Source organism: Xenopus laevis, chromosome 5L (genome assembly GCF_017654675.1).
Source record: "Xenopus laevis strain J_2021 chromosome 5L, Xenopus_laevis_v10.1, whole genome shotgun sequence".
Lineage (NCBI taxonomy): Eukaryota > Metazoa > Chordata > Amphibia > Anura > Pipidae > Xenopus > Xenopus laevis.
This window is the reverse complement of record NC_054379.1, coordinates 15,640,574-15,652,667: the sequence shown is the minus strand read 5'-3', so window position 1 is coordinate 15,652,667 and position 12,094 is coordinate 15,640,574. Positions and strand designations below refer to the sequence as shown.

General features: G+C 40.5%; 1 protein-coding gene across 2 annotated transcripts in view; it reads right to left on the bottom strand.

The window, feature by feature from the left end:
• mark1.L (MAP/microtubule affinity-regulating kinase 1 L homeolog) overlaps positions 1-12,094 on the bottom strand; it is a 97,692-nt gene that overhangs the window by 23,468 nt on the left and 62,130 nt on the right. For both annotated transcript variants that reach the window (XM_018262618.2, XM_018262619.2), the window contains exons 6-7: positions 8,146-8,216; positions 271-327 (exon numbers count right to left, since the gene is read on the bottom strand). In XM_018262618.2, coding sequence (XP_018118107.1) covers positions 271-327; positions 8,146-8,216 — 128 coding nt within the window. The remainder of the gene's footprint in view (positions 1-270; positions 328-8,145; positions 8,217-12,094) is intronic.

The window sequence follows — 12,094 nt, the reverse complement described above, 5'->3', positions numbered from 1 at the left end:
CCAGGTGCGGCAAAAATGCTGCTCCTGGTAACTTTAAGAGCTGAATTTCTGTTTTTCAACCCAGAAATTCATCTTGTCTAGTGCAGAGCGCACAATTGCAGACTCTTGACCTCCTCCGCCGCTGAAAAGGTGAGTGCCGTGGGGGGCGGGATCACCCGTTTGTGCCATAAAACAATTACAGGCAATTCTATAAACGGGCATTTAATAGAATGCAGATATTTGTTATAACGGAGAGCGATTATCCCTTTGCAGTAGAACAGAGATAATTACCTTTAAATCTCTATGCACAATGCATTTCTGATGGCAGTACTGAACGGCAGAGACAATCTGAAAAGCAAATAGAGAGAGAGAGAGAGAGCGGAATGAAGAGCTGTGGCATTTACAGTATCATTATTATCTTTCCATATTTATATGCAGCAACACACCGAACTGAGAGCTCACACTATTCCCATTCGCCCTTCATTGTTCCTAATGGGAAAGATGGGCATGTAAATTATTTTCTTAGTACTTACGCGAATACTAATCGAAGAAAACTCTTAAAGGGTAAGTAATATCTCTTCCCAGAGATGATTTATCCCTCTGTTCTTAGCGTTTGGTCATAAGTGAAGGCTTTGGAGCAGGAGGGAATGTTTATTGTCTGTAACCACCGACAGTTTGTTCAATATAGAGGAAATGTCCTGTTCGTGGCTATGGGTAACATCTGAAGCATTTGAAGAAAGTCTTTATAAATCAATGAAATCCCCTTTCCTTCTATTTTCTTTTTAAAGCTGTTCTGTTCTAATTAGTTTTCCCCCATTGTTATCAGGGGGCAGCAAGGATCGGGGGTGCTTGGCATGTGTCCCTAAACACAGTTCCACCAGCAGCACCAAAAAGCAAAAATACCCCTCTATACGCTTATTATCAATTATTATGAATGAACCCCCCCAAGCCTATTTTAGGCAGATTCCGTGATCCCCAACCAAACTACATTGCCTTACTAAAATGGTCCCCTGTATCAAAGCTGAATCTGCATTCATGCTTAACAGGGTTTGGCAACTGTCATCTGGGTGGTGAACCCAAGCCAGGAGCATGTAAAATGGAACCCAGAACCCAATCTCATCCTGGATTCTACTGTGCATGATCTAGGTCAGGTCAACGATCTCTGTTCAAGATCCAGAAATCAGACTGTGAAGATTCAGCACAGCTACAGGGGGCTCAGAGTCCTCAAGATACAAGGCAGTTGGGTGAAAAGATCAGTTTAAAATGGGGGTCGTTCTCCTTTAAAGGGCACCCGTTGGGGGAAAATATTTTCCGGAGTCCGGGCTCTATTAGCCCACACCTTTGGTTGGAGAAAATATTTTCACCCAACAGGTGCCCTTTAAAGGGGTGGTTCGACTTTAAGTTAACTTTTAGTATACTATAGAATGGCTAATTCTAGGAAACTTTTCAATTGCCCTTCATTTTTTCTTTTTTTATAGTTTTTGAATTCTTCTGACTCTTCCCAACTTTAAAATGTGGGTCACTGACCCCATCTAAAAACCAATGCTCTATAAAGCTACAAATTTATTGTTATGGCTACTTTTTATTACCCCTCATTTTTTTTAATAAATGTTTATTAGAAACTTGCTAAAAACGACAATTTTTTTGATAAGGCATAAACTTAATTTGGAGTTTTTATCGCCTTTAAGTTAAAGGGAAAGATAAAAGATGTCCAGTTCCACTGGAGCTGCTAGCAAACACACTGTGATATAAAGCAGGACTTTCACTACAAAAAAATAAAAATCTACAAGTACAGGATAAAAATAACTTCAGACAACTCCAATTATTATTTTTTCAGAGTCTTTTAATAGAAGGGGCTTTGCAATTCTATGCAGCAGAGCAAGGTGGTTGAGCTTTCTGTACAGCCATAAATCTGGGTACTGTCAGCAGCACATGGACGGACAGGGTGCAGCTGTTTGCAGGGTGTATAGAGTAAGGTGCACCCATAGAACAGTACAGAGTATTCATACTTACAGCCGTGACATGCAGGCAAGGCACAGGGCCAGTTTGGGAAGGGGTTACGTCAGTTCAGGAGCCCATGCTGAAAGGAACCAGCTGTGTTTGGTGTGAGAAAAGGCAAAACTGATCGGCGTTTAACCGTAACTGAATATGAGAAGTGAAAACGTAAGATCCCTGTGAGACTGCCGTCTTCAAACCAACTGTAGAGCTATTCTCCGCCTGGAACGCTGCTGCCCAAGAGCATAAACAATACGGGCACTGTCTGTGAGCGGCTGAAATAAGGTTATTTTTGTCACCCCATGTGCAAACAGATGATGAACAAGAGGATACCAGACACTGAAATTAACAGCAAGGGAAATGCAAAACCGACATGTCTCTGTGAAAGGACAGTAATAACAGGTGCACAGTTTACTCCAGTTCTAGTAACCCTTAGCAACAAGGCAGCGGGCAGCATTTATTGGTCAGCTGTTTGAATGCACAAATCTTATTGGTTACAATAACTAGAGCAAGCATTAAATTACGCCCCTAATAAATTGCCTCTGCGAATGCTACACTTTGGGTAACTGCTATTCATGCTGGATAGCAAAAAATAAAAAAAAAAAAAAGGAGTGCATGCAGGTCCTATTGCAACAGGATTTTATTTAGAAGGAATTAAGGACAAATTAGGGGTGCTGGTGAAAAAGGCACAAATTACAGCATTTCAGAACTGGGCAGCTAAAGTTTATTACAGTCGTCTCTGGTTTGAATTTTTTGTTTGGAATCTAAATGCATGGAGGCAAGACAGGAATAAATTATAAGCGCGTTCTCCGAATCCCTGGGACACGGGCAGAAGATTTACCTCCCACTTTCTCCTCTTTTAGACACAAAGTCATTGGTAACAGTCCTTAAACTTCATTCCCACACCAGCACCGTTGGTTCTGACTAGAGATCAAATCTCCACTGGGTCAGAATTAATTATGCAAGGGGCTCATTGAAGAGCAGGAAGTAAATCACATCTATAAAGAGAGGCTACTTATAGCCACAAGAGCGAGGGTCAGGCCACGGGAGCAAGGGTTGGGCCACGGGAGAAGCAAGGGTCAGGCCACGGGATTGAGGGTCATGCCATGGAAGCGAGGGTCAGGCCCGGTCCCTTTAAAGGAACAGTAAAACTAAAAAATGTTTTAAAGGACTGACAATATAATGCATAATTTACTGTTGCCCTGCACTGGTAAAAGTGGTGTTTTTGTTTAGGTATAAACTATAAAGGTTGCCTTTTTCCTTGTGCCTAAGGCAAGAACAGCTATGCCCCCAGCCACTGTTGGTTTCCTAATACTTCTTATTTAACCACAATGAGACCTTAAAGGAAACAGAAACATCTAAAAAGAAAGTGTTCTAAAGGAATGGCATTATAATGTAGTGTTGCCCTGTACTGGTAAAACTGGTGTGTTTGCTTCAGAAACACTACTATAATTTATATAAACAAGCTGCTGTGTAGCAATGGGGGCAGCCATTCAAGCACAGAAGATAACAGACAAGCTCTGTAGTATACAATGGGATTCTAAAGGGCTTATCGGTTATCTGCTGTGCATTTTGTTCTTTTTTTGCCTTGGACGGATGTCACCATGGCTACACAGCAGCTTGTTTATATAAACTATAGCATTTATTGGTCAGCGGTTTGAATGCACACATCTTATTGGTTACAATAACTAGAGAAAGCATTCAATTACCCCCCCTATTAACTTGCCTCTGCAGAATGCTACACTTTGGGATCTGCCCCCATGGCTACACAGCAGCTTGATTATATAAACTATAGTAGTATTTATCCATTATCTACTGTGTATCCTGTGCTTGAATGGCTGCCCCCATGGCTACACAGTAGCTTGTTTATATAAACTATAATAGTACTTATCTGTTATCTACTGTGTATCCTGTGCTTGAATGGCTGCCCCCATGGCTACACAGCAGCTTGTTTATATAAACTATAGTAGTACTTATCTGTTATCTACTGTGTATCCTGTGCTTGAATGGCTGCCCCCATGGCTACACAGCAGCTTGTTTATATAAACTATAGTAGTACGTATCTGTTATCTACTGTGTATCCTGTGCTTGAATGGCTGCCCCCATGGCTACACAGCAGCTTGTTTATGTAAACTATAGTAGATTTTCTGAAGCAAACACACCAGTTGTATCAATGCAGAGCAACAGTACATTATATTTTCTTTTTTTTTTTTCTTTTTAAAACGCTTTAATTTTTTTTTGTGTTTTTAAGCTTTAAAAATGGCACCATGCGTTGGCTTCATCTTGTTACAGATGTAACAAGCTAGGCTGATGTTCTAGTTCTGGAAAATGCATGGTTTTATTGCCTACATCTGAGCCAATGGGAAAGGTGACGATCAAGAGCCATACAAATAAAGAGAAATCTGGTTCATATCCCTTTGAATGATCTCGAAGATTGGGATTTTATTTATCCCTTGGAAACCTGTTATCCAGAATGCTGCAAAAACCAGAAGTGCCTTTCTGTAGAGTTTGCCTTAGCATACAGAGGGGAACCGCCAATGCCGGAAAAAAAAAAACACAGGGTGCAACTCATAAGTCCAAACCTGTTTCAACACACAATGGCTGCACTAAAAGATCGATTGCCGGGACAATCACTCAAAACATATTTATTAAAGTGAAAGGTAAACATAAAAGATCTTTTTTACTTTGCCATTTAATGAAGGTAATAGAAGTGGAATAAATACATTTCTTCCAGTCCACCTGTGTTTACTCTTAAAGGGGGTGGATTTGAATAAGGATTAACCGACGGGTGGGAACCAAAAAAAACCCACATAAAACACAACTATGCATTGATTAAATTATTTCCGCTAGAGTCATGTAATAGAAATAATAGATTAAAAGATGGATAAATATATATATATTTATTTCCACTAATGAGTCAGCAGTTTTTGGGCAATGCTGCACAAAGCGCCTTTTTCAGAGGTGCATTTAAAGAAACCCAAAAGCCTTTATGTCAATTGCTTTCAAGAGTTCTTATACTGTATGTGTTTATACACTCTGCCTGTGTGTATGTACTTAATACAAAGTAAAATCAGTAAATAGGAATATTACCTAGGAACGTACCAGCAGAAATCCAAAAGCTTCAGCAAGCTTTAAAGATCAAAAATAAAATGTAAAAAAAAAAATGGAGTGGCAAGTAGTCCCATTTTTAATCTTGCCTTTTATTGTCCCTTAATAAAGTGTCTTGTACAATTCCATTAATAAATATGAACAGTAACTGCCATTGTTCTTGCATCACCAGAGACATTCTGAGCAGCTTTAATGCCAGAGCCTCTAGTGGTCTAGCTGCCAGCTAGATAAAGGACTTGTATAATATGAAATACTGCTGAGATGATGCTGGGCTGGAATAAAGAGTATTTTAATTGCACTTTTGAGAGTGCTCCGATATTGTCTTGTATATTAGATTTGGCATGTGTTGGTGAATAGATCCGACAGTTTGCACCTTCAATAATGCTCTTTTAATAGTGGTTAGTGCTGGAACTTTTTAAGAGAGCAGAATGCTATGCCAAAATTAATCAGCCAACCGCAGGGGTTTGGCCCTATGCTTTTAAACTTGTTTATTAACAGTTTTGCAAAACAATGCAGGGTGCTGCCACTTTGCAGAGTGATTTGACTAAAGAAGAACCAGGCATCAAACTGCCAAATGGGGATCAGTGTTGATAAATGCAATTATGTTACGTTATGAACTTTAAAGAAATAATATAAATGTGAGTTATACACTGAATGGTAGTACGTTTGTTGGGGCTATGCTTAATTGAGACGGATCTGGGGATTTTTGTGGACAACAAATGGTGTAATTCTAGGCAGTGTCAGTCTGTGGTTTAGTAAAGCAAATAAATAAAGCACTGTCTTGCATAAAAAGGGCATTCAACTTAATGAAAACATAATTTTGCTTCTTTATGGGTAAAGGCCTCACCTTGAGTATCCAGTGCAGGTTTGGGCTGCAGTCCTTAAAGGAGACCTAATGCTTAATTAAAGAAGAAGGCTAGAAATGTTGTATGTTATGTTTTGTGCTTCTGTACCAGCACAAGACAACCCCAGTCCTTTAGCAGGAAAGATCTGTGTCTCCAAAGATGCCCCAGTAGCTCCCCATCTTCTTTTCTGCTGATTCACTGCACATGCTCTGTGCTGCTGTCACTCACTGACACAATATAAGGCTGATTAATTAATACAGATAATTACTATATGGCAACACAGAAACCAGTGCAACTAGCATTAGAATTTAATAATCAGCCCTGTAGCATCAGCTTATATTACAGACAAACCTCATTATCTGCTTTAAAATATGTGATGACCCCTAAGCTTAGCTTCTCAACAGCTGCTCAGAGCCCACTGAGCATGTGAGTGTCACAGACACTTTCAAAAGATGGTGACCCCCTGTGACAAGTTTGAAGTCCTGGATCATTGCTGCTATTGACAAGCTGAAACTTTAGGCTGGTGCAATAAGTTCAGTATATAAAATACAGCATTTTTAGCCATATTCATTTTTAGGGTTTAGTTCTCCTTTAAGAAGGATAGAAATAAGCTGAAGAGAGTGCAGAGACGTGCAGCTAAACTGGTTAGAGGGATGGAAGATTTAAACTTTGAAAGTAGACTGTCAACGTTTGGGGTTGTCTTCTCTAGAAAAAAAAAAAGACACTTGCAACAGAGCAAGATTACTCTATAAGGCATTTATAGACATACGGTGGTGGATCTTTTTAGAAAAAAACAAGGAACAAGACTTGCGGAACAGAACTTTCCTTTCATCATTTATTTATATAGCGCTGTCAAGATACGCAGTGCTTTCATTTGAAGCAGTACAGATGGTTCTTGACAGCAAGGGTGGCGAGGCTGGGGAATGCCCTGCCAAGTGAGGTTGTGAAGGAAGATTCTATCAATGCCTTTAAGAGGGGCTTCTTGAACAAACATAATATCCAAGTCTACTGTGATACTAAAATCTACAATTAGTGTTTCTATGTTTTATATATGTCAGTGTAGAGCTAGGTCTGAATATATAGGTCTGAGGACGGCTAAAGTTTGGTAGGCAAAACGTCGAGGAATAAACCACAGCTGTTGCGGCTTTTTTCATTACAGTCCTGTGAGTGCGTTTTTTTTTGATACCGTATATGTAAGTTTTTTAGCGGCACCCAGGCATTTAATTGCTTTGTGTGGAGTGCGCCAACTTGGAATAAATATATATATACTGTATAAAGTTCAACTCAAAGAACAGCACCATCCAGGGCTTTCAATGTTCAATAAAGTGAAAAATGTATTATCATTTATTACGATAATGAATTTTTCACTTTATTGAACATTGAAAGCCCTGGATGGTGCGGTTCTTTGAGTTGAACTTTATATAAGTTTTTTTTGAACTTGCACACAGGCACAAATGCCTTTCACTGTGTGCACCAGTAACTAGTTATATATATATTTATTTATTTATATGCACCGGGGGTTTGCTTAAAGGGTTGAACTTGATGGACTTTGGGCTTTTTTAACCCAAATTAACTATGTAACTACTGCCACCCTCAACCAAACGCATACTGCAGGGCTCTAGCACGGCCCACCGAGGTTCGGATTAGTAAAAGGAGTGTGGTATAAGTACACTGTACTTAAAGGGCACTTTTTAGGGCTAAGGATATGTGCAGCATTTCCTACAGTTAGGTTTTACATTTCCATGGCAAAGTTATTATGTAGGTCAGGTTATAAATAGATATAGTTCTGTCGCCGTATCTCTGTGCATGAGGACACCATGACAGACAGTATCACTAGGCTTCCTTTGAGGATACCTCATCCAGCTGATCGTGTTTCTCACAGTGACAGAGAGACGGGAGGAAGGAACGGCTGAAGTCGTCTCTTTCAAGGCCACATTCCATGTTCTCTGTAGGAGTATCGTAGGACCAAAATGGTAACCAGCAAAGGAAGCAAAGCTCCCCGCAAGCTATTAACACAGACCTAAAAATAGCTCTGCCTGACGCTACAAACCATCTCTGGGGCGAGTCGGATTTCAGGCAGGAATCGTCAGAATAGAATAAAATAAAAAACAAATGTAGCTAATGGATTCCAGTCTCGCTACAAAGTCTTCCTGCTTTTGTGCCTATAAAAAAAAGATGGCAGCAACACAACACAGTAAGAGGTTATTCTCTCCCGTACCTGCCTAAATTTCGCCCGCGCCTCCTTCTCCTTCATTCTTCCGTGAGCCACTAAGTAATCGAACACCTCTCCTGCAACAGAATGAACAATTTATCAGATGCAGAGAGCGGCTCTTCAAGTAAACATTTTATACTCTATCATACATATCGATTGGTTTTATGAGCAGGATGCACGCTATCACACAGACTATATCTATAACTGCTGTAGAAAGCAGTACCTGCTTGTCACTTGCTATTCTCTGCACTGTTGGTTCTGACTTGGGAAACAATGTAGCAGAAGCCAGCTGATTAACAGACCTGCCTTTTGCTGCACTGTTTATAAAGTGAAGAGGCACTACACCAGCCCTGCATCCCATAAAAAAGAGCTCCCCAAGTGTCTGTACTACCTGGGTACCAAGTCCAGGACAGTTTGTTGGGCTCGGGTCAAGCAGTACCAGATGCACGTGCACACTTATGCCCTAAACTCCTCCACCATCTTGTATTTGACTGGATGAACTGAATGCTACCGTGCAACATTGTCTTGTGATGCGATGGGGTAAATGAAGACAACTACACAATTTAGGAATCTTGCCTGCACCAGCCTTTTAAAGCAGTTGTTCACCTTTAAAGAGATACTGACACCTGAAATTAAACTTTTTTTACAGCTATTATAATATTGGATTTGCAAGCTACTTCTAACTTTGCCATAAAGTATTTGCATGATGCTTTTACATTACCTGTCTGATCCCCTATGTTCCTGTATGAGGGGGCTGCCATATTTGTGCAGCAGGAGTCCGTTAGCATTAGAAACTGTAACTGACAGGCTGAGATGGGACAGTCAGGTTGGCAAAGTCAGAGTGTCAGAGAGTCAGGCTTAGGAACTTCAACTAACAATTATATACAAAAACAAACCTCTCAGCAACAAATGATCAACATGACCTATAGGTAACATTTAATGTACATTCATATGCTAAAATTAATTTTTTTGTGTCAGTATCACTTTAAGATTACTTTTAGTATGCCATAGAAGTCAATTCTAAGCAACTTTTTAAACGGTCTTCATATTTTTTTTTTTATAATTGTTTGCCTTCTTCTGACTCTTTCCAGCTTTCAAATGGGGGTCACTGACCCCATCTCAAAAAAATTGCTCTGTAAGGGCGGGACACGCTGCGATTTGGGGAGATTAGTCGCTAGAATGTAAATTGCCGGCGGGATGGCACTCAGTGTGCTTTGTTTTCTTACAGTCGCCTCACAAGGAAACTTGGGGTGACTTCAGAAAACGAAGCGCTCCGAGTTCCATCCAGTCATCGATTTACATTCAAGCTGGCGGGAAGGCAGTTCGGGGAGATTAGTCGCACCGAAGAAGAGGAGATTTGTCGCCCCGAATCGCAGCATGTGTTTCTGCCCTATGGCTACAAATGTATTGTTATTGTAGCTTTTTATTACTTTATTCAAATCAATGTATGGTTGCTAGAGTAATTTGGATGCTAGCAGGGTCGGTCCAGACCAACGATTGGCGCTGCCGCTCTTGGGGGGCCGAAGCAGCAGCCCTGGTGGGCCCCGGGCCCCCAGTCCGACCCTGTACCCTAGCAACCACATCGCTGAAACTGCAAACTGGAGAGCTGCTGAATAAAAAGCTTAAGTCAAAAACCACAAATAATAAAAAACAATTGTAAATTGTCTCAGAATATCACTCTCTATATCATACTTAAAAGTTAACTCAAAATTGAACAACCCCTTTATCCCCTGGCTCCATGTAGTTGATCATTATCAAGGATCGTGCAGTGTTGGACGGGGGCTGAACACAGGTCTGGAAACTGCTGTACTAAATACTCCACTAGAACAAATATCTCCCCTATGCAAGACATCAACATAAGCAGGTTTATTATTAATTTACAGAAGCCACTCAGCCTGCCATTTTGGATATTCTTGGCAGTATTGATCGGACCGGCATATTTGATCGCTGCGTTGGGAGTAGAAAAACACAAAGAGCACAGTGTCTTTTCTGTGGATATCATCAGATTACTGGAGCCTAAACGATGACCTTCGATCCACTAAGAACAGGTTTTGGACATCAGTACAGAAAATATGCCTCTAGCCAGAGAACCGGATAGGTTGGGTAGTGACGCTGGAAGAATGCAAGAGCCGACCCAGCAAGATTCAGTCTGTGCATTCACAGAGGGGTGCATGTAGCAATATGGGGATCAAGTAAATGTAACGTCCTTTAAGGCAGAGATACACACTCAGATTTGGGGAGATTAGTCGCCCAGCAACAAATCTCCTCTTTTTCGGGGCGACTTATCTCCCCAGAATGCCTTAGGAAGACAAAGTGTTCAGTGTGCCATCCCGTCGACAATTTTGATTCTAGCCGGCGAGAGGCAGTTCGGGGAGATTATGTACACCAAAGAAGAGGTGATTTATCGCTGGGCGACTGAATCTCCCCGAATCTGAGCGTGTGTCTCTGTCCCCACTCCGATTAGTCACCCAGCGACAAATCACCTCTTCTTCGTGGCGACTAATCTCCCCGAACTGTCTCCCGCCAGCTAGAATGTAAATCGATTAGGCGCCCCAAAGAAGAGGCGATTTATCGTCGGGCGACGTAATCTCCCCGAATCTGAGCTCATCTCTGCCATAAACCTCTCCGAATCTGAACGTGTCTCTGCCCTAAATCTCCCCGAATCTGAGCATGTGTCTCTGCCCTAACTGGGACAGACCCATTAAGATGCCTGCATCGTAAAAAAATGGCTTCTGCTACATTGTTTAATTGTCAAAACCAGCAATGCAGGGAATCGAATTGGAACGTTGCTTAGGCAATAACATCTAGATGCCCTGACGTCTACAAACTTGGCCCTCAATCTAAGCCCCCCCAAGTTCCACAGTTTGAGAACCACTACCCTGAAACAGTCTATAATGGGGATATGCTGAGGTAAACTTTGGTATTGATGGAGACAACAATAACACCATTTTTAGTAGTTAGTAAGGAGCTATTTTCCTCCTAGGAAATATAACTTGCAAATATTGCAAAGTGCTTGTTATATTTTCCTTTTAGCTTTATTCATTGATCAATATAAATATAGTAAAGCTCGCGGAAATGCTTCAGCTGGAGTCAGTGGAACAGCCACTATAATAATTAATGGTCTGTAATGTTGTAATGCTATACATTGCAAGTTCAGCAAATATAGCCCAAAACAGAGCAAAATAGGCTCAAATAAACAGAGTATTTCTTATGTTCAGCATTTTGCTGGGTTGAGGGACCATCTGGAGGCGGCCATTCTTGTTTTTATTATACCTCACTGATATAAATGGGAGTGGCGCTAAGAATAAAACTTCATACATAGGACAAAATTGCTATTAACTTTAAATTAATTATTAGTATGATGTAGAGAGTGATATTATGAGACCATTTGCATTTGGTTTTCATTTTTTTAATATTTGTATTTTTTCATTTATTTAGCTTTTTATTCAGCAGTTCTCCAATTGGCCATTCCAGTAATCCGGTTGCTAGGTGCAAATTACCCAAGCAACCACGTACTGATTTGAATGAGAAACTGGAATATGAATAGAAGAGGCCTGAGTAGAAAGATGTCATAAAAACAACATTTGCAGCCTTACAGAGCATTTGTTTTTTAGATGGGGTCAGTGGCCCCTATTTGAAAGCTGGACAAAAGAAGGCAATCATTTAAAAATTATAAAAAAAGAAAAAAAGGCCAATTGAAAAGTTTTAGTATAACATAAAGGTGTTAACGGTGAAAATGGCAGACACTCACAGATCCCACAAACAGACTTGTAAAAAGACTGAGAATTTAATTTTAGGCCACAAAGTAAGTTAATACATAGCCTTACGCGTTTCGTACCTGTGGGCAATTAATCATAGGTGGTTTTGCTCACCATAAGTTTGTATTGTGTCATTTAATATCCACAGTGCAAGGTCGCAAAGGTGCCAACATCACTGTATTTTGGTGCCAAATTCA